General features: G+C 46.4%; 1 protein-coding gene across 2 annotated transcripts in view; it reads left to right on the top strand.

Moving 5' to 3' along the window:
* Window positions 1-21,841, top strand: part of SEMA5B (semaphorin 5B) — a 349,785-nt gene that overhangs the window by 177,853 nt on the left and 150,091 nt on the right. For both annotated transcript variants that reach the window (XM_034785184.1, XM_034785185.1), the window contains exon 3: window positions 7,966-8,171. In XM_034785184.1, the coding sequence (XP_034641075.1) occupies window positions 8,018-8,171 (154 nt within the window). In that variant the 5' untranslated portion in view covers window positions 7,966-8,017. The remainder of the gene's footprint in view (window positions 1-7,965; window positions 8,172-21,841) is intronic.

Here is a 21,841-nt window from a genome sequence, read left to right as displayed (position 1 = left end):
TGGGAGCATAAGCTTTCGTGGGTAAGAACCTCACTTCTTCAGATGCAAGACTTCTTGCATCTGAAGAAGTGAGGTTCTTACCCACGAAAGCTTATGCTCCCAATACTTCTGTTAGTCTCAAAGGTGCCACAGGACCCTCTGTTGCTTTTAACAAAGAGAGAGAGACTCTTCCCAGACACACATCTGAACAATGGTTTATGTAGTCAAATGTATCTCGCATTAAAAAATAAAAAGTTCAGTATGCTAGAAGGGAGTCTAGTTCTGTAAATGTGATTGAAAGATTTGACACATTGTGTTATATAATTGCACTGTATCGTTTTCTGTTGTAAGACAGATCCACTGTTCACAACATAAACAGCACTAATGGGTAAATGTACCAACTGCTGGTGGCAGAGAGAAAAGCTCTGTTTTTTTTTTCTTGATAGTGAGAAGCAGCCTTTTGAAACAGTCTGAAAGAGTGAACTCCAGCTGGCTGGGGTCTGTGGTCAGGGCAGGCAATGACATCTGAATATATCAAGGACTGCATTTTTGTCGGCATTGGGTTGGTTTTTTTATTTTTATTTTTTTTTTACAGTGCATAGTTCGCTGTGCTAGGCTGTCATGACTATATTGCTCAGCTGTCATGTTGAATAACATTTATATTTATTTTGTGTATTGGTCCAATGCTCATTTTGAATATTTTGGTGCCAATACACCTCCGTCTGCTGTTGCTCCCAGCTTCCAATGTCCTGTTTCAATAAAACCATAAATGTATCCACCCAACCATAAAAAGGGTTTTGAGGTTATTTTTTTTTTTTTAAATCCAAGCATGCATTTCCCATGGACTACAGTGGGTCTCGGTTCAAGGGGTTCATGGCATTGATTTTTGTTCAGTTTTTCAGAGTAGTGGGAAGATATTCACAGATATTTAAGCTTTAGATTTTTTTTATGGTTTCTTTTTCACCTTGGTTCTACTTGGTATCATTTTGAAAATAGTGATTTTGAATACAACTTTAGATTTAACTACACTGGTCAATCTTTAAAGAGAGAGTGGAAATTTACACTATCAGGGAAAACTTTCTAGGGAACACGGATATCTACTGGGCTGAGGCATAGTCTCCCAGGGAAAGTGGCAGAAATCCAGTCACTTGGCACATTCTACAACTAGCCTGGACAAAATGCTAGTAACTAGACAACAGGGAACACTGCGTTGGCAGGAGAATGGACTGCATGACATTGTGAGTCTTTTCTCTCTGCCGTTTTTATGGTTCCATGATCCTAGCGAGTATGCAACTTAGGCTTTTCTATCCCTTGATTCTAGACTTCACAGTGAATGAGGAGTGCATCAGAGGAATGTGCAGGAGGCCTAGCATATGTCTTTGGGTCAAGGGTGAGCACTTTATATCTGGTTATTGTTGCAACTCAGCAGTGTTAATCAAGGTCACCTTTTTTGGGTGAGGTCCTCCCAGATCAGGGGTGGGCAAAAGTTTTGGCCTGAGGGCCACATCTGGGTATGGAAATTGTATGGTGGGCCATGAATGCTCATAAAATTGGGGGTAGGGGTGTGGGAGGGGGTGAGGGCTCCGGCTGAGGGTGCAGGCTCTAGAGTGGGGCCAGATATGTGGCGTTCAGGATGCGGGAGGGTACTCCGGGCTGGAAACGAGGGATTCGGAGGGCGGGAGTGGGATCAGGGCTGGGGCAGGGGGTTGGGGTAAGGGAAGGTGTCAGGGGTGCAGACTCCAGGCGGCGCTTACCTCAAGCAGTTCCCAGAAGCAGCGGCATGTCCCCGCTCCAGCTCCTACGCAGAGGCATGGCCAGGTGGCTCTGTGCGCTCTCTGTCCGCAGGCATCGCCCCTGCAGCTCCCATTGGCCATGGTTCCCAGCCAATGTGAGCTGCGGGGGCAGTGCTTGGGGCAGGGGCAGCATGTGGAGCCTCCTGGCTACACATAGGAGCCGGAGGGAAGACATGCCACTGTTTCCGGGAGCTGTGTGGAATGGGGCAAGCCCCTGATCCCTCTCCCCAGCGGGAGCTCAAGGGCTGAATTAAAACATCTGGAGGGCTGGATGCTGCCCCAGGGCTGTAGTTTGCCCACCCCGTCCCACGTCCTTTCCCATCTTTGACAGCCTCCACCATAACAAGCACCTTGTAGTGGAGGAAGGCTGCATGCTACCTTCTCTGGAACCCAGTGTGGAGAGAGTGATAAAAAGCACATCTTCCTAGATGTTGGGAATATTTGCTGTATTCAGTCCCTTGCTTGCTTCTGTAATGATAAAGTTTGTGATACAAGAGGGGATGCGATGGGGGGGTGGGCCGTAGGCTGGGTCCCCCCCTCCTGATTTCCTGCTTGGCTTGTACTGAGCATGCTCACACGGACTGAGCATGCTCACTAACACTGCTGAAGCCGCTGCCCTCACTCCCCCCCCCCCGTATCCTCTTTTGATACCTCCCATCGTCGTATGGCTTGCATGTAACCTCTCCCCAGTACCCTTTGTGTGTGTGTGTGTGATCCCTGCAATAGCCTTGACTTTAATGGCATGAGCTATAGACTGTGCTAACCTTAACGTTGAATTATTTTCCATCTCTCATTTCTGCCAGTGCCACTTGTTATTTTAACTTGCTTGTGTTTTTAAAAGAAAAAATATATCCTTCTGCAGTATTTGTGAGCTGAGACATAGCGCCTCCTGGGGAGAATCACAGTGGGATTTTATAAAAGCCCTCTATGAAATCTGTGCTAATCTGGGGCCTGAGAATAGCTAAATGCCAGTAACACTTGTCACAGTTCAGGGCAACTGCACCTATATTCCCCCCGCTGTGCTCCATTGAGGATATCCACTTAAAGGTTTCTGGCTCCCAGCCATCACCTCTCTTGGGCAGAGACCTGCTCCTCACTCCCTCTTGACCAGTGTTTTTCCAGGCTGCAGAGTTCCCTTACACTGTGATATTCCCAGCAAACCAGACCGCCTAAACAAGCTAGAGTCTGCACTTTGCTTCCTCTCCAGAGGCTATGAACAGAGTAATTGCCCATAGGTGTCAGTGACTACACAACTCTTTCTAAGCAAGTACGTTTGTTCTTAAAGTGAAAGCATTATAGCGAAAACCTATTGAAAACATTAAAGAACTTATACACATGCTAAAAATCTTACCAAAGGTCACCTGTCAGTCATTTGGGCCCTAATAGGACAAGTCCTTCCAATCCTTCCAGAAGGTTTAGAGCTCCCCACCCACTTGCTGGATCAGAAAGAAGGCCCTGAATCAACAGAAGAACATAGGAACGGCCATACTGGGTCAGACCAATGATCCATCTAGCCCAGTATCCTGCCTTCCGACAGTGGCCAATGCCAGATGCTCCAGAGGGAATGAACAGAACAGTGCAATTCTTGAGAGATCCATCCCCTGAAGTCCAGGGCCAGCATCTAGCAGTCAAAGGCTTGGGGACATCCAGAGCATGGGGTTGCATCCCTGACCATCTTGGCTAATAGCCATTGGTGGACCTATCCTCTATGAACTTATCTAATTCTTTTTGAATCCAGAAAAACTTTTGGCCTTCACATCATCCCCTTGCAACAAGTTCCACAGGTTGACCATGCGTTGTGTGAAGAAATACTTCGTTTGTTTGTTTTAAACCTGCTGCCTGTTAATTTGATTGGGTGACCCCTGGTTCTTTTGTTATGTGAAAGGGTAAATAACACTTCCTTATTACACTTTCTCCACACCATTCATGATTTTATAGATGTCTGTCATATCCCCCTTAGTTGCCAGTTTTTTAAACTAAATAGCCTAGTCTTTTTAATCTCTCCTCATGTGGAAGCTGTTCCATACCCGTAATCATTTTTGTTGCCCTTCTCTGTAACTTTTCCATTTCTAATTTATCTATTTTGCGATGGGGCGACCAGAATTGCATGCAGTATTCAAGGTGTGGGTGTAACATTGTTTTATATAGTGGCATTATGATATTTTCTGTTTTATCATCCATCTCTTTCTAATGGTTCCTAACATTCTGTTAGGTTTTTGAGTGCTGCTGCACATTGAGTGCATGTTTTCAGAGAACTATCCACTGTGACTCCGAGATCTCTTTCTTGAGTGATATCAGCTAATTTAGACCCCATCATTTTGTATGTATATTTGGGATTATGTTTAAATATTATTTTGCATTTATCAATATTGAATTTCATTTGCCATTTTGTTACCTACTCACCCAGTTTTGTGAGATCCCTTTGCAGTCTGCTTTAAACTCAGGCTATTTATCCAAAAGGCTTTCTTTGTCTGTTGGTCTCTGGAGAATGTAGTTTGAACTAGTATATGTGAGCCTCCGCAGGAGATGGTACTTCTCTGGGCAGGGCCGGCTCCAGGGTTTTGGCCGCCCCAAGCAGCCAAAACCAAAAAAAAAAAAAGCCGCGGCCGCGATCGCAATTGCGATCTGCGGCGACAGTTCGGCGGGAGGTCCTTCACTCCGAGCCGGAGTGAGGGACCGCCCGCCGAATTGCCGCCGAATACCTGGACCTGCCGCCCCTCTCCCAAGCGGCCGCCCCAAGCACCTGCTTGAGAAGCTGGTGCCTGGAGCCGGCCCTGTCTCTCGGAGGGGGTTATAACCTGACTGATTTGCCTTAATCACCACCCACTGGTTTTAGTTCCCGGAGGAGCTAAAGTAGCCCTCCCCCATGGAATAGAACACAGTGATACATAAACCATTCATTTAAAACAATGGACCACAAAGGTGCTGCATGGGATTGCACTGTATGTCACATCTCCCCTCTGAGAGGTTGCATACAATCCCAGCCCTCAATAATACATAAACTTAATGCACTAGTGTCTTCCAAGGCTATTACAGGAAATTGCTATGTCTGTCAGAACAATCAGTGACATAATTTGGGATTGATGGTGCTCATAACCACTCAAAAGGAGGCAAAAGATTTGAAAAATCCTTTGGGCCAAACCCTGAATACCTTCCTGTGGTAACTTTGCAGCATTGAGGGCTTTGATTGAAACCCATTGCAACCAATTTGAGGCTTTCCATTGACTTCACTGTGTCAGACAAAACTGCCACCGAGCCAAATCCCGAATCTTTTTTTCAGACACAACTCACTGATGCAATAGGAGTGAACACCAAGGGCCAAATTCTGAGATCTTTCATCACTTATTATTCAGGCAAAATTCCCATTGACTTCACTGGGTTGAATTAGACCAAGTAAGGATTTAAATTGGACATAGCCTCTAATGGTACGAGGAACTGCTAGTGTTGCCCTTAGTTAAAGTTGCCTGACGCTTCCTGTTCTAGGATCCCATTTTCAATTGCTGTGATGGGGTGTACAAACCCCACACTGGGCAACAAGGGGTTAAGGGATTATTTTGGGTTCAGCCAGCCCCTCCCCACCACAACTGCAGCAAATGCTCCATCTGCTGGAGGAATTAAAAGGGAGGAAACAATTAGTTTATTTGGGGTCAGAGTTGGAGGTGAGCAGACCTGTAGTCCATAGCTGTAGCAGAACAGAGGGAAGCCTAAAGGCTCTGATACGGCTGCCCAAACGGCGCCTCCTTGAGGGAAGGGAGGACCCACCCCAGATACAACCAGAGAGGGAAGTATTCTGTGACCTTGGACATTGGTAACTCCCTCTTACTTCTTTTTGGTTTGGATTTCCCCACCAGGGGAAGGCCTTGGACTGAGGCCTGATAGGAGGGGGGACGAGGGGTGACACGAAGAGGCCCAGGGAGGACAGCCTTAAGCAGCCTTGGTTGTAGGGTTGCGAGGTGTCTGGTTTTTGACCAGAATGTCCGGTCGAAATGTGACCCTGGTGGGTCCGGTTGGCACTGCTGACTGGGGCTGTTAAAAGTCCAGTCGGTGGCGCAGTGGGGGTCTGGGGCTAAGGCAGGCTCCCTGCCTGCCCTAGCTCCGCGTGTCTCCTGGAAGTGGCCTCCGGGTCCATGCGGCCCCTAGGCTCATAGGTGGTCAGGGAGGCTCTGCACACTACCCGTGCCCTGAATGCCGGCTAAGCAGCTCCCATTGGCTGGGAAGTGTGATCAATGGGAGCTACGGGGGCAGTGCCTGCAGATGCGAGGGCAGTGCATGGAGCCTCACTGGCTGCCCATGCGCCTAGGGGCTGCAGGGACCTGGCTGCTGCTTCCTGGGAGCTGCGGTAAGCGCCGCCAGGACCTGCACCCTGAACCCTCTCCCTCACCCCAACCCCCTACCCCAACACGGCATCCCCTCCTATCCAAATTCCCTCCCAGAGCCTGCACACACACCCAACACCTCCTGCCCCAGCCCCCTCCTGCATCCCAAACCTCTCATCCCCAGGCCCACCCCAGAGTCTGTACCCCCAGCTGGAGTCCACACCCCTTCCCGCACTCTGAATCCCCCAGCCTGGAGTCCCTTCCTGCACCTCAAACCCCTCCTCCCCAGCCTCACCCCAGAACCCATACCCCTAGCCAGAGCCCTCACACCCCTCCTGCACCGCAACTCCCTGCCCCAGCCCGGTGAAAGTGAGTGAGGGTCAGGGAGAGCGAGCGACAGGGAGGGGGATGGAGTGAGTGGGGGCGGGGCCTTGGGGCAGGGATGGGGCTTCGGGACAGGGGTGTTCGGTTTTGTGCGATTAGAAGTTGGCAACCTTACTTGGTTGCTAGACTACTGGTAGCCCAAAGGGCCCTGGGTTGGAGCCCGGGCTCCCCTCCTCACAACCCCCCCGGCAGTCAGGGATTATGGCTGTACCACTAGGCCACACTTCCCAACTAGACCCCAAGTGAGGACCATTACAGTTGCTTATAACTTTGTCAAACTTTATTGTTCTTATTATCTGTGTTTGTATTACCATAGGAGTCCCCATCATGGATCAAGATCCTATTGTGCTAGGTGCTGTACAAACACAGAACAAGAAGACTGCCCCTTCCCCAACTTGCTTACCATATAAGTAACTGATAGAGCTGAAATTTTCTATGGTGGATGTCTGAATCAGCTTAAATTTTTTTGGAAAGTTTCAGCTAAAATGGTTCAGTTGTTTCTGAGAACAAAATTAGGGGAAAATACATTGTTTTGCATGTATTTTAAAAAAATATTGCAACCATTTCACTGCAAAGCCGTAGCTACCCCCTGCTTTGGAGCAGGTGCTTGAAATGTGGCAGGGGGAGGGGGTTGCCCTGGTGTCAGGGACATATCTTCTGCTCTTCTCATGAAAAACCGCCCACATTGGGCCAAGTTATAAGCCTTTGGGAAAAAAATCTCAGTTTGCACCTGCTCAATAGAAACTTGTTAGTTTGGCAGCTAAATTCTCTAAAGATTCTGTCTGCACTGAGCATGCTCCAGTCTGCAGCAGGGAGACTGTCTCCTGTGTTCTCAGTAAAACACCCTGCTGGAAGCCAGACAATGAGGCAGAGAAGGAGGAGAAGTAGCCACTCTGGAATGCGGAGGAGATGAGAGATAGGAGGGGGTGTGGTGGGATGAGGGAATTAATCGGTGCAGGCAGTTGAGGGGCTAGGGCAATCTTAATTTTGGCATTTCCTAACTTCTGAGTGCTTGATTTGTTCAATCTTAATGTTCTTTTAACATAATATAATATATAGTAGTTGCTGCAGATGCAGATATTAGAGGATGTGAAGAGTTACTGATCATCTTTATGGCAATATTCAGAACCCATAGGGACAAGAATAAAACATACCATATGGCTTTAATTTGTAAAGTTGCTACCTTGTGCCTCTTTCCTACCGCCTCTAAGCAGTTTATTTTTGCATTTGCATTACTTGAATTACTTAATACTGAGCTATTTACATGTATTTGGAGTATTTGCACTTTTCAGTATCGTTACAAATTCTGTTGATATTGCATGCTAAGAGTTGTATAAAGGTACTTAATTTTTCAATGTATTGTTTGCTGAATATTATCACATCTAGTTAACACACGTGGGTTTGTAATAAAAGAGGAAAACCACCCCCAGAGAGTTGTTGCAGACTTTAGATAGGGATGTATGTTTTCTAAAATGAAATTCTTTGCATTGCAGGTATCCTCTCAGGGCCTACCTTGGAAGCTAGATCTGCAGCAGGCCTCCAATCATGGTTGTATCAAGATTAAAGGGCATTTCTCTGTCATTGGCAAGCCTTTTCCTTCTCACTTTTCATCTCTCAGCATCACAGAATGCACCCGAATATCCTGAAACTGAGCAACAGCAATGCATCAGAAGAGAACACCCCACCATTGCTTTCGAAGGTAAGAGATTCTCTTCCCTTGGATGCCTTAGCTTGATTGCAAGGTACAATAGGATAATCCGCTCTGGAGTCCACGTCCTGGGAAGCAGCGAGGTCAGAGCAGAGAGCTGGGAGATAAGACCTCAGGGTTTCTCATCACCATTCTACCACTGACTCTGTGATCTTGGGCAACTCACTGAATTTTGCCTCAGTTTCCTCATCCGTAAGTGGGTTCAGTGCTGCTTCTCAACCTCACAGGGCTAACATGAGACTTATTTCATACTTGTAAAGCATTTGTAGATCTTTGAATGAAAGGCACGTTTATTATTGTGGACATTTAGAGCAAGATTATTGTGTATACAGTAATAATAATAAAATCATCACTAGTTGCTTCCATTGTTGCTTTTTTCTGCATACGTTTGTAGTCATTGCCAGTGATTTTTTCTGACCTCCGTCCGGACTCTGGCCTTAATAAGATCTTAGAGGCAAAAGAGCAGCCTTTTTAACTGCAGAGGCCTACAGTGCCATACATAAAAACATCATAGGCCTCTTACTGGTGTCTTGCAGCACAAGAATCCCCTGAAGAACTGTGTCCTTATCCCAGATAAATGGTCCATGTCGTTATGTGTAGTAGTGGTACCCCATGGATTCTGTCAGCACTTCTATCTATTCATCCATCTAGTTCCATGACCCTCATCACCCTCAGATCTGAGCATCTATACAGTCCAGTGTAAGAAGTTCCATACACCATTACCATAGTGCATTGAGCCTCCTTGGCAGCTCTAGCTTCCTCCTAAATGTTGAAGTATTGATTTTGGCTGCCCTTTGGGGGATTGCAGTACATCTGTGGTTAGGTTCTTTGCTGAGGGCATCTGAATGAGGCTTCTGTGACCTTTGAGATGGGGTGTCTAGGGAGAAAGGAGAAGTTGATGACCTTTTAGGGCTCTTGTCTAAGGCTTTATGCTTCTTTGGAGGGAAGGAAGCTATTGTCTTTACATTTGGAAACAGTTTTCTTGTCTGTTTTCCATTATCCATGCTTTAAAGGTTTAAGTGGATTAAAGTAAATTAGCAAATCTTTAAGCCTATAGTACATAATAGGGCACTGGCTCTAACCTTGTTCCTGTGGAAGGGGTAAATAAACCTTGATATTTAATTGCTTAATAATGCTGACCTTCTGCTTTATTGGGGAAGGATGAAAGACATCCCTGAGGTTAAAAAATGTGTTGGAACTTAGTTGGCTATTTAAACAGATACTACAGTAATGAGCATATTACAAGTACAGAGAGAGACAGAAGTTGGGTCTCTTAATATTATATCTATCTATCTATCTATCTATCTATAATATTAAGATATATATATTTTTTTTTGGTTGGGTTTTTTTGGTTCACAAAGAACCAGTTTATAGGATCCATCTTTAAGATGTGTTAGCTTCCGGAGCCTATGTGAAGTTTAGAAGCATGTTTCAACCCTAGCTTCTGATCCTGAGAAGCCAGTTGGAGATGTTGATGTTCAAGATGGGTGTCTTCGTTTGCCAAACTGCTTTGTGTTAATCAGGCATAGCAGGAACACAAAAAAACCCAGAGCATTCCTTTCCCCTTTTGCTGCTCTTTTCTGGTATGGATTAATTAGAGCCCGGCAATTATAGGAAAGAAATAGAGATGAAAATTACAGCCATCTAAGGCAAATGTCCTCACATGGGTCCTCTAAACTTTGGTTAGATTCATGATTATAGTTTGTTTGCTGCACCTGTTTCCTGGTGATTGTTCAAGATACATTGTAGTCTTGGGTGCTCTGTTATGCAGCCCTGCTGAAAATGTTCTGTAGGAAAATATGCAGAATGAAATTTAAAGGCACCTCTGTTCCTTAGCTACAAGCAGCACTCAAAAGTCTATGGAAGAGAGTGTTATGCATCCAAAAAGCACGTCACAGCTCTTTGTTTGATTTACCTTAAGGATGTATCCTGTCCTTGTCCCAACACCAGTGGGCATGGAAAGTGCTGAACGCATTGGAACCACTGCCGTTCTGCTATGCAAGGGGAACAGATTGGGAAATCCACATCTTACGTGCTGCAGAGTGTTGCTGTGTGAAGGCTCTCTCCGTGGCAGCATGGAGCAGGAGAGTTGTGGCCAATAGGTCCCCAAATATCTTGTTCCACGGGCCATAACCTACTGTGTAGTGGGAATGCAAGGGCAGCGGCTGGTATTGTAGCCTATGGAGCAGTTGGGCTGATGCTCTGCAGCCTGGTGGAGGATTCCTTTTCCCAAGACCCCATGCATCTCCTTAGCCGATGGTCTAGTGGGTAGGGCACTGGACTGGAAGTCAGGACTCGGGGTTCTAGTCTTGGCTTGGTTATTGACAAGTTGGGTCAAGGTAGGACACCACTCTCTGTCTTGTCTACTTGTATTGTAAGCCTTTTGCGGCAACGTGTGTCCTACCGAGGTTTATTTATCCATTCCACAGGAACAAAGTCAGAGACACTGCCATGTTATGTAAGCTTAGATATGTTATGTGTTTGTCCATTCTGAACCTCCTGGATCTGCCAGACTTATCCAGAAGTCACTTGAGAACAGGTTTTCATGTGAGATTTCTATACTAATTCTTTCTTCTCTCTGGTTTTGTTTGTAAATCATGCTGCCTTCTTTATTGATTATGGTTAGGAAAGAATGTTGTTTAAATGAGTAAACAAATTACTAGGGTCCTTAGTTCTCTCCTATCAGCCAGTGTGTCATCCTGGGACATGGGGGTGGTGGTGGTTATAGACTAAGATGGACCTATTTGTGGGAGTCCCTGGTTTCAATATTGGTCATGCAGCTCTCCTCCTCTACCTCCACTCCTCAAGCATGCACAACGCAGGGACCAGAGCTGGTGCTAGGCTTAAGCAGACTAAGAAATTGCTTAGGGTCCGAGCAGCTCAAGGGGACCCCCTATTAATTATTTGTGTGTGTGTGGGGGGGGAAATGTTCCTGCTTAGGGCCCCCAGTGGGCTAGCACCAACCCTTGGGGGGACTGTCAGCAAAGCTTCCTCCGCTGAGCTGAGCCATCATGCTGATGCATAGGGAAGAGGTGGATTGAGCTAGGTAACCAAGACTGTTAAATCCCTAACCACATAGGGCGTTATATATGACAGCTTTCCATATCCTATCATAACTGTTGGTGAAAGTTTCCATGCATGCAAAATTTGGCCTATTGGCAGGTACCTGATCTCTCCTGAATTATGTCGGGTGCATTTTCTGTGGCCTGGTGTTTTAATTGATTTGGGAGTGTTCTAATCTGGGGTTTTACTTTGGGCTGATGTGTAATTGTAACCTGCTACCAGATGAATATGATTTGGGTAGCATGAACGTAGCTTGCTGCATATAAATGCATTGTTCTTATTTTTATTTTTAAACAACTTATTTTTTAAAACCAGCCAACTTGCAAACATTGAGGTCTACAGGGAGCTATTAAATGTGTGCTTGTTGTACTGAAACAAAAGGCTGTTTTAACTCTGTCTGGCTAAAAGATAATGGGATATGATTTATTTCTCTTGGATTTGCACAATATTCTGCCAAACACCCCCACTACAGTTGAATTGGTCACTAATACATTATTCCCTTTAGTGTGTACTGATGGGCGGGAGCCACTATCATCCATGAACTCCACCACCCAGGTATGAAAAGCCCATAGGAAATTTTGCTAAAGATTTGCATTCATGTTGAGTATGCTTGATTTTTGCCATTCCTAACCAAATATTTTGTTTAAAAAGGTGGAGGGTTTTGGGATGAAGTCTGGGAGGTATGGCTAGCCAATTATCCTGGGGAAACCAAAGGTACTATGGGAAAAATCCATTGCCACTCTGGTATCTCCATTAAGGGAGTTGAAACTTGAGCTGCTAATGTAACACTGATGGGTGAGCAACAGCAGCATGTGCCTAAGACTGCCGTGGTGCAGAATATTTGACCTCCAAGGCATTTGGCTGTGGATTTCGTTTCTATTAGAAAACCTCATAGTATTTTATTTATCTTGAAAATGGAACTATAGCAAATGAATCTGATATTTTCTTCCTCAGGGTTGGTTTAGAATTTGTTTTTGAAAGTACTAGCAATAAAGTCATAAATAATTGAACAAGGGTTAGGAAAGTAATTTTGCTCTCAGGCAACCATCTGAAAATCTCACACAATAGCTTTCAACTATATAGTACAATGTATTTTTTTTAATACAATAATATTTTTTCATTGGTGCTTACTCATCAGTGGTGTCCTACGAGCCTTGCAAATAAACACGATGAGAACTGATAGAAAGGATTCAGTGTGCTGTGCCGAAAGGCCTCTGGGATAAAAAGGGTCTGGGAAAAGTTCCCTTCATTCATAAAATGCTTTAAACAGAGAGAGTCACTCACAAGCTGCAGAGAAAAGGAAGATTTTACGGTAAGATTTAAAGGAGGGGGGTGATTCAGAGCCTCTCACAGAGGGGAGAAGAAGGGAGTTCTAAAGAGATGGGATAACACAAGTGAAAGAGCGACCCCCAACCGCGAAGAGGCATGGGAGGTGGGATGCAGAGGAGAAGCACGTGAGGAAGTGTTGTGGAGCAGAGGAAATTGACTGCGAGTAGGTCAAAAAGGTATCATAGATGGAATGAGTCCATGTACAGTTTTGAAAAGCATCTGGATGTTTTTAGGTGCCACTAGCTTAATTTCTGAAAACAGCTACATGCAACGTTGCTTTGAGTCTTGAATATATCATTCAGAATAGTCGGATCCAGGACACAAAATTGTGCTGTTAATAAGCAGTGCTGCTTTACAAATTCCAGGCAGCAACCCCAGCAAAAGAAAGAGAAGCGGGGAAAAAAACAACTTTTCTGTGATGGTTCAATACCAGCAAGCATCTGCTTTCCAGAGAGCTCATTCTGGATTTTAAGGTTTGCGTAATGTTGCTCCTTAACAGATTCAGTTTATGAGCCAATAGTATTGCAAAACTGATTTAGTTAGCCTCTGTACACATCTTCTGTTGTAAATCACAATAACATGATTGTTATCTCTAACACCTTCCATCCAAAGATCTCATCGTGTCTGAATTAAATGTATCCCTGTATGAGAACTGTTTAATTGATACTATCCTTTAACTGTCAGGGGATTGATCCTGGAAGGTGATGAGCACTGTGGCCCTGATCCACCAAAACACTTAAGCACATGCTTATCTTGAAGCCAATGGGATGACTCATGTGTTTTGAAGCTAAGCACATGCTTAAGTGTTTTGCTGGAGCAGAGCCAGAGTGCTCATCACTTTACAGGATCAAGCCCTTACTTGGAAACCCTAACACACTTTTTTTTTTGGTCTGCTCAGAGGGTTGCGACAATAGATACAACTGGCAAACCATCTCCTCAACCATGGTTAAGCCATCTGGTTGGGATAACCTTTCTGAGGTTAGAGAGAGCTTGATTAGCTTTCCCTTTTTGGATTTCCATGTGTATATGCAGCAGACGTGCTGATACGCTGGCACCGTTTTGACTGACACACAGGAGACCAAGCTGGGGACTTCCAGAACTCAACGCATAAGCCGATACCTCGCGCTAATGCTCTCTAGGCAGTAACAAGCGCGTATCCTCAGTACCGAGAGGGGCCTATAACTCACATTTACCAGTGGGTCACACTAATGCACCAGACAGAGATGAGGCTGTGAAATACTGGAAGTGTTTCGAAGGACGCCGGTTCCCAGGAGATTTGCCATTTGGCATGCAGACTGGATACATGTGGAAATGCTTTGAATACACGATCAAACTTTTCTGGATGTTTTTTTCAAACAGGAAGTGAAAGTTAATACTGGAGGATGATCATGGACTACATTTCACAAATGGCCCTTTCTCTCTCGCTCTCTCCATTAACGTGCCCTAGAACCAAATGGTCCCTGTGTCTGAAATCTGGGTCTGAATTTTGCAGCTTGAGCGCCTCTACTTAAAACCTTCTAAGAATTGCCCAGTGCTAATAAAAAGGAAATCATCAAGGCCTTGGCAATCTGCAGATTTTAAACGCAATCATAAAGGATTTTTCTGGCTGATGTTCATTCATAGATGTATATATTCAAAAGCTAGAATAGACTATTAGATACTCTAGCCTGACTGCCTGTATAAAAGAGGCCATAGCCTTTACCCAGTTATACCTGTGTGGAGCCTAGTAAGTTGTATTTGACTAAAGCTTATGTTTTAACAGGATTTGAGTCTCTACTGACTTTGCAGGATCTGATCAGGGGAGATAGTTGTTCTGAATTTGGTACAACACATCTGTTGGCACAAAATTGCTGGCATAGACGTGAGCGTAGAGATAATGTAAAATCCACCCCCAGATGTGGGAGAGGCTGGTTGGAAAGATTGAGTGATGACAAAAGAGTGTGTTTTTTTCCCCATCAGATGCCAGTGGCTCTGAGAGCCAAGATGCAACTTGCCTTCCTGTCTGAAAAGAGGGATTATACAGATCAGATTGTCATAAGACGCAATGAGTGATGCATGGGCAACTAGTCTTCTCTTTCTCAATGAAGGTGATTGTGTGACAGCTTCAGTGTTTGTCTCCATAAACAATGGGTCACAATGTTTAAATGCCCTGGAATGTGCTTAAAAAAACAAGCAGGCTCTAAATTAGCTGACATGGGCGCCAGTTTGTGGTCCGGGCTAGAGGAGCCATGAAAGTTAGTAATAGGGTGTAAAGTCCCCTTACTGCCTTGTACCGGCTACCCCGCTCTCCGATAGCAGAGTGAGGGGCACAGCAAGGGCTTTGCAGGGCTGCGGCAGGTCCCCCCCACACTCCCATTGTGCAAGTGGTTGGGAAGGCCCGAAGGGGTGGGGGATGGCAGAGCCTTGGCTCCACCCTATAGTGCATCAGGCAGCATGCACTGTTCTGGTATAGATCTGGTGGAGTTTACTTCTTCCTTGGAGCAGCAAGGGATCCGGGAGGGTAGTTGTGAGACTGCCTCACAATCTCCTTCCTAGGGTGCTCCAAGGACAGAATGAGAGCAGTCTGTATAGTCACGATCTAGCCCATAGGGATTATCTGGCATGTCTTTACCTGGGCTTTGAATCACCGGGGATTCTTCCAAACAGACCACAACACTTTGCTGGCTGCTCAATAGTAATAAAAAAAGCAAATAAATACTAGTAATTGTACTTGTACAGTGAAGAGGTTTTGGAATAAGTTCCTCTCTGTTCATATTACAGCAATTTGGCAAGCCAACTCCTGTTTTGAGAAAGTGATCATTATTGAGCAACCTAAGGTTTGAGATGATCCATGTTCTGTTGTACCAACACATAGTCTTGACGTACGTCACATCCTGCAAGTGCTTTACAAGTCATTAGGCCTTGCAGCACACTTGTGAGTTAGGGAGGAGTCATTAGCCCCAGTTTGCAGTCAGGGGGACTGAGGCACTGAAAAGTTTAAGCAACTTGCTCAAGGCCACAAAGGGATTCCGTGTCAGAGCCATTATTGGCATTCCAGGATTCCTTGGTTTCTGCTCAGGTCATGAGGTCTCATTTCTCCCTTGTAACTTAGGATGGGAGGACCACGGGAAGTTCAGTTTAGGGAGCTACTGTTGCGAGCGTGAGTGCCACAAAGTGGTCTTGGGTTGGGCAATGACCCCGTGTCTCTGAGACTCCTCTTAGTGATGACGTGGGTCTCCAGCTCCTCTGTTCTGTTACTGCTGGGAAGGAGGAGAGCTGCCTGCTCTGTCTCCTTCCTTCTCTTGGTTGCTGAAGGGAGGGGAAGGGGGTTGTTTTCTCCCTCCTGGTGCTGGGAGAGAACAAGAATTTTATTCCCTTTTTCCATCTAGGCTGCCCCTGCCTGCCTGCTGTTGGACAGCATGGGCTGTGGGGGCACTGGTAGCTCCTGGTACTTCCTTTGTCACTGCCTTTTAAGGGAAGGGGGGGGGGAGGCAAGATTCCCTGTGGCTCTCACACCATTGTGAGTTTGCTCATTGTTCTGCTCATGGTGGAGCTGGCCAGGATTGTAAGAGTGGAGTGAGTGGGCAGGAAATGAGATGGAAAGGAGACCGATTGGGTGAGTGGGTGGGAGAGGAGTGTAACCCTTTTGGGGTTTAGAGAGCATGGCCCCTGTAAATCTTTGTCCTGAGTGGGGGAGTGCTGATTGCCTGGATCCGGGACACTCCAGGACGGAGCCAGGAGGAGCACTGTGCCAGGGAGGAATTGCCTGAGAAGGACAGGCCGGAGCTGGACCCAGGATCACTGCTGCCCAGAGCTGCATGGGGCTGTGAATACTGGAGCTTGCACTGGGGATAAGGAGGGAGGCTGTTAGCTAGTTAAGCGGGGAGGTTGTCCCTCTGTGTGGCTTTGCAGAGAGCGGCAGAAGAGGGCCCCGGAGGGGTTTGTTGGGGAAAGTTCACTGGCACCGAAGACGACCAGGAGCACCCAAGACTCACCATTGGACTGGAACTTTGCCAGGACTCCCAAACTCTGAGTGCAGACGCATTGCTCAGTGTCTGCCCTTCCGGACTGTGCTACCACTGGGCCTGTGGGGCCTTGTGTTGAATGCAACCCTATTTTACCGCTCTCCCTGTCTTTTCCCCCTGATACTTTTCTCCATTCATCGCTCTGTGAATAAATATTTCCCTTTCCTATATTCACTGTACTATTGTGTGTGTGTGTGTGTGTGTGTTCATTCCTGGGGGGGAGGGTGTTTGGAACAGGTGCCCCTGGGGTGGAAGGGACTTTCACTGCTGCATTCCTACACGCACCTTCTCTTGGCAAGAACTGCCTGCAGAACAGACCCCATCTTGGCCAGGAGGGTACATATGAGGTCAGAGAAGCATTCTGGGGGAATCCCAGAAGATATGAAAATCTGGGAGGCAATTTTGAATTGAATTTGGAGATGAGAGTTGTGGAAAGGACGCCAGCAATCATAACAGAGAAACTGGGATGATGTAGCCCCATTTCCTAGAACAAGAGTGTAGCCTGGCTGCAGCATTCTGAATCCCTGGAACTTTGGTTGGAGAGCAGGGATTCAGGAAGACAGGGGAAGTAGGAACTGCAGTCACTGACGCAAGGATGTGATTAGTGCACAATTAAGACAGTACAGCAAGAGTGTGTGTGTGTGTGTGTGTGTGTGTGAAAGAGACAGAGGCGAAAGTAAGCTGGTACGCAAGAGCCAGTGCGCCATACCGCGGTGGATTGGCTTCCCCTGGTGGCAATTTAAAGGGCCCGGGGCTCCAGCCACTGCTGGGAGCCCCAGGCCCTTTAAATTGCCAGCAGGGGAAGCCAGAGCCCTGCTGACGGACACCTGGGGAAGCGGCGGTGGGGCTCGGGTAGCGATTTAAAGGGCCAGGGGCTCGGCTGCCACTACTGCCCCGGGCCTTTTAACTTGCCACTGGAGCACCGCTGCCACTACTCAGGGCTCTGGCAGCAGGGCTCCGGGGATGATTTAAAGGGCTTGGGGTGTTAGTGGCAGCCAGAGTCCCGGGCCCTTTAAATCACCGCCCGAGCCCCCGGTTGCCGCTGCTACCCTGGGGCTCCGGCAGTACGGCTCGGGTGGCGATTTAAAGGGCTCAGGGCTCCCACTGCCACTACCCTCCGGGGCCCTTTAAATCGCCACCCAAGCCCCGCTGCTGGAGCTCTGGGGTAGCGGCCGCGGGGCTCTGGCGGTGATTTAAAGGGCCAGGAGCTCCCGGCTGCTGCTACTGTAGCAGAGCACCGGGCCCTTTAAAGCTCCGCCAGAGGCCGGGGCCCCCTCCGATGCTGATTTAAAGTGCTTGGGAATTTAAATGCCCTGCCTCTTCTGGTAGAGGTCATGCCTCTTCCGGTTGAGGCTCCGCCCCCCCTAAGGACTCCAGAGTACGGTAAGCCCTTTAATTACTTTCACCCCTGGAGAGAGAGAACCCAGGGTAACACCAAGATCTCTGGTTTCAGGAATAAAGTTAAAGTCTGAATGTTGGCATATTTGTCTAGGCAGCCCTGCCAACGCATCTATAGATTTTATTTTATTTATTTATTTCAGTTCCCCACGTTGTGGTTTGGTTTTACGCTGTGTACAATAGGGACGAGGAGGAGGCTGCGCAGCTCGTTTGCACAGGATTAGAACTCAGTTCTCCAAAAACTATTGCCCTAACCCCACAGTGTGACCTACAGAGAGATTCAGAATTTCAAAGGAAGAGGTTATTAAACTGACAGTGAATCGCATATTAAGATTACATTGTCTGAGGATTGTAAGACAACTGTCGCTTTTTATTCAGCTGTGAAAATGTCCATGCTGATAGAAGGAAGCTGTAAAGATTTAGCTGATGGAATTATAAAGTGGTGTCTCACTGATTGTGCTAGGATTGTATGTGGATGCTGTTGGGAATCTCTCTGCAATGACCAATGCACACTGACCTCAGGGGGCTGGTGGTAGCATCTAAAGCCTTTTCCCTTCTAAGTTGTTGATGCTGATCCAGTCTCTGCTGGTGCTGATGGGAAGTTATCACCATCTGATGCTGTCTGTTCAGTGATTTATATAAAATGAGGATCATGGTCTCAGTTCAGTTTGTAGCAGAAAAGAGTCCAGATCACAAAAGCCACTGCCACCGTTGACGCTAGTTCCAAGGGAACATGGCTTGAAGTGGGCTGAGTTACATGAAGTTGCACACCCAGCTAAGCAAATTAGAGGCCTCGAAGGTGGGCATGTTGCTGGGGAGGAGGCATCGTCACTGTATTCAGACTAAGCTGCCTGAGACCTGAACCTTTGTTACAAGGAAATCTGTTGGTCAGCGGTGGGATCCAATGCAATCCGAGACCATTCTGAACTGACCTTTCCCAACGGAGACGCCAGTGGCTGACTAGACATGAAGAGTGAACTAAAGGTGATCCCTCCCTGTCAGAGTTGAGACATGTTACAAGGGTGCATGTGAGATACTTTCATGGCCACTGCCTTAACTGTAGCTGTTCTATGGATAAACAAACGTCATGGCTGTCAAATGGGCACACCTTCCATGGGGGCTAAATTCATATAAACACAACTCAGACACCAGGAAAAATACCCATTCCGTGTTTTGTGACATGCAGCCAGTGAAGCCAGTTCAAGTCTTTTTAGGAGAGCGTCTTGAGGCACTTAGGAAACCACTCCATGTGTGGTCAGGTTAGCCCTGTACAAAAGTGGGTTTGAGTGTCGGCAGAGCAGGTATTTATTTATGCCACTGGGTTTGGCAGGCGCCCAGGAGTATAGTATGTTTTGCTCCATTACTGTTGAATCAGCTTTAGTTTATGGGAACTTTATATAATATAAATCTGAAGTCTGAAGGCTAATTAACAGTTTCTGCTTTGGGTTTGTTTCTGGAGTGGGGTCCTGGGGGACTCCTTCCCATTAATTTCCAATCTTCCTATTTCAGTATGTTTTTGTTATCTTTCATGCGTTTCAGTGCTACCCTCTCATTTCTAACAGGGAATAAATGGGTCCAGGGTTCAAATGGACAGTGATGGTGGATTACAGTGGCATGCCTCTAATAGGAATATTACTTAGCACCTAGAGAGGGTTTTGCATTTTTCAGATGCGGGTATTTAATATCTTGATCCTTACGTGCTGTGAGCAGGTTGCAGGAGACTGTTGCACTCCAGTGCAGGTAGAGGCTCTATGTGGGCACAAGTGAAATTAAACTGAAGGTGGATCCTTTATGCAGAGATGTCTCAAGCCCTCCATTCTCCTGCTTCCTTACTCATAAGCATGCAAGGTGAGAAAGGGGGTTTTGGAGGAGACATGGGATTAAGTGTGATCATAACGAGTCTTATGAGACAATTTCCACATTTAGAGCTTGATCCAAAGCCCACCAAACTTAATGGAAAAAATCCCGCTGGCTTCAGCGGCCTTTAGATCCCGCCCTTTCGCCACATCCTGTTTACATTAGGTGATTAATGCACAATGAAGTGCTAGCAGGATCAGTGGCTACCCTCCCAAATGGCATTGTGCCTGACCCCAGCCTAAAAAATGCAACCAATTCCTTGTCTTTTCTCCCCACCTTTGTGCATGCGTGGAGGACTGATGTTTTGTATGAAGGCCCTGGGTCTTTGCAGCCATGTTTGCGAACCAGCTTGGGCCGCAGATAGGCCAGCAAAAGTTCAGAGGCTCTGAATCACATTGCTGACCCTGGGGTGTATTTCAAACAATTACACTTCGGGGAACCAACGTGGAGAAAGCGACAACGTGGCTCTTTAGCCCCTTGGAAATAGAAACGTGAAGCACAAAGGAGGCCTTCATGCGCAGATTGCCCCTTAAGTCATTTGTTTCCTGGATTTCCTGCCCCTGCTGCCGACATGCCAAGCCAGAGTGTTGGGTTTTAATTTTTCATAGCGTTTTTAAATCGATACATTTGCAAAGGTAAACATGCCTCAGCACTGAGGGCTTCCAGCCAAATGAAAAAGTCGGCTCTGAAAAATCAGCTCTTGGAGAAAGGTCAAATGCAAGCACACGCTAGAGTTCATTGGGTCCATATGTGTAAACTTCTGCTAAGGTGGGACAGGCCCAGCCAAACACTTACTCACAGAAGTGAGGCTTATTTTAAAATAAAAGCACTGAGCTGCCCTTAGGGATGCCTGTGGTCTGAGTGATAGGATTTAACGTGTTGAATGAAAAAAGCCTACATCCTCTCTCGCCGCTTGGATTTCCATTACACTTTATCCATTCACTCTAATAATTCTAATTCCAAAGAAGGTTGGGGAGGATAATGTGCCGTTTGGCATTAATTCCCATCACTCGCAGTTAGATAGTCTTAGAGGGGAACCACGCTGAGCTTAATAATCTCCAGCGACATGTCTATAAAAGCTTAATTTTGCTATGAAGATGCATGCCTTTCAGCCTTTAATTTAATAATCAGGAAAGGTTTCTTTATAAGTTGTGCCACCTGCGGTAGTAAATAGAAAGCGGGACAATGCCTGTTATTTCATAGGCTTGCTTGATGTTTAAACGGTCTGTGGCAAGAACGGAGCCACTGACAGCTTTTTCATTAGGATTGTTATTTTTTTTACCTGTGATTTGTCAGAACTTGCTATCAAAAGGAAGAGCTGAGGACTGGGCGTCTCTGAAGTGAGGAGATTTCATTTAGAACAGCAGATGAGGAAATCTTCTTCTTGCCAGTGAATTATAATAGTGGGTTGGTTTGGGGAGAGGGGGAAAGAGTTGGTAGAAGAAGAAGAAAAACAAATAGAACTTATGGCATAAAAGTAGGTTCCTTAAAAGGTTCTGTGGTTATGTGCTGACCTTCCCTTCCTCCACCTTAGACAGTGTTTGATCTCCCACATTAGGTCACATGAATGCCCTGGTTCACCTGCCTGGAAAGGTGTTATTCTTACAGCTTCTGCCGCTGGGCTCAGAAATGTTTCTGCAGCTAAAGAGCTACAGGAAAAGAAGTCTGAGCTGCATTAGCGAGGACTGTTGCCAGAGGTGAAGGCATCACACCTCCGTGGTGCTAGTACACCATTAAAGGTCTCAGAGGACTGCTCAGTAGGTAGAAGGGCTTGAAGATTAGTCTGGCTGAATTATTCCGTACCTCACACCTTTGTATTGAATAGCAGAGTAGGGTACATGCATTCCATGTGCCAGGTTAGTGTGATATGAATGCTTGTTCGCTAAGATTAAGGGCCCGATCCTGAGCAGTGCAGGGAAACCATGACTCCCACTGAAAAGCCCTGAGGCAGGATCTTTAAATCCATTACCATAAGGGGCCTGACTCAGCACTGAGTCAGAGCACCGGGCC

Source organism: Trachemys scripta, chromosome 11, assembly GCF_013100865.1.
Source record: "Trachemys scripta elegans isolate TJP31775 chromosome 11, CAS_Tse_1.0, whole genome shotgun sequence".
NCBI classification, from domain to species: domain Eukaryota; kingdom Metazoa; phylum Chordata; order Testudines; family Emydidae; genus Trachemys; species Trachemys scripta.
The sequence above is the reverse complement of the archived record's forward strand: the minus strand, read 5'-3'. Positions and strand labels throughout refer to the sequence as shown.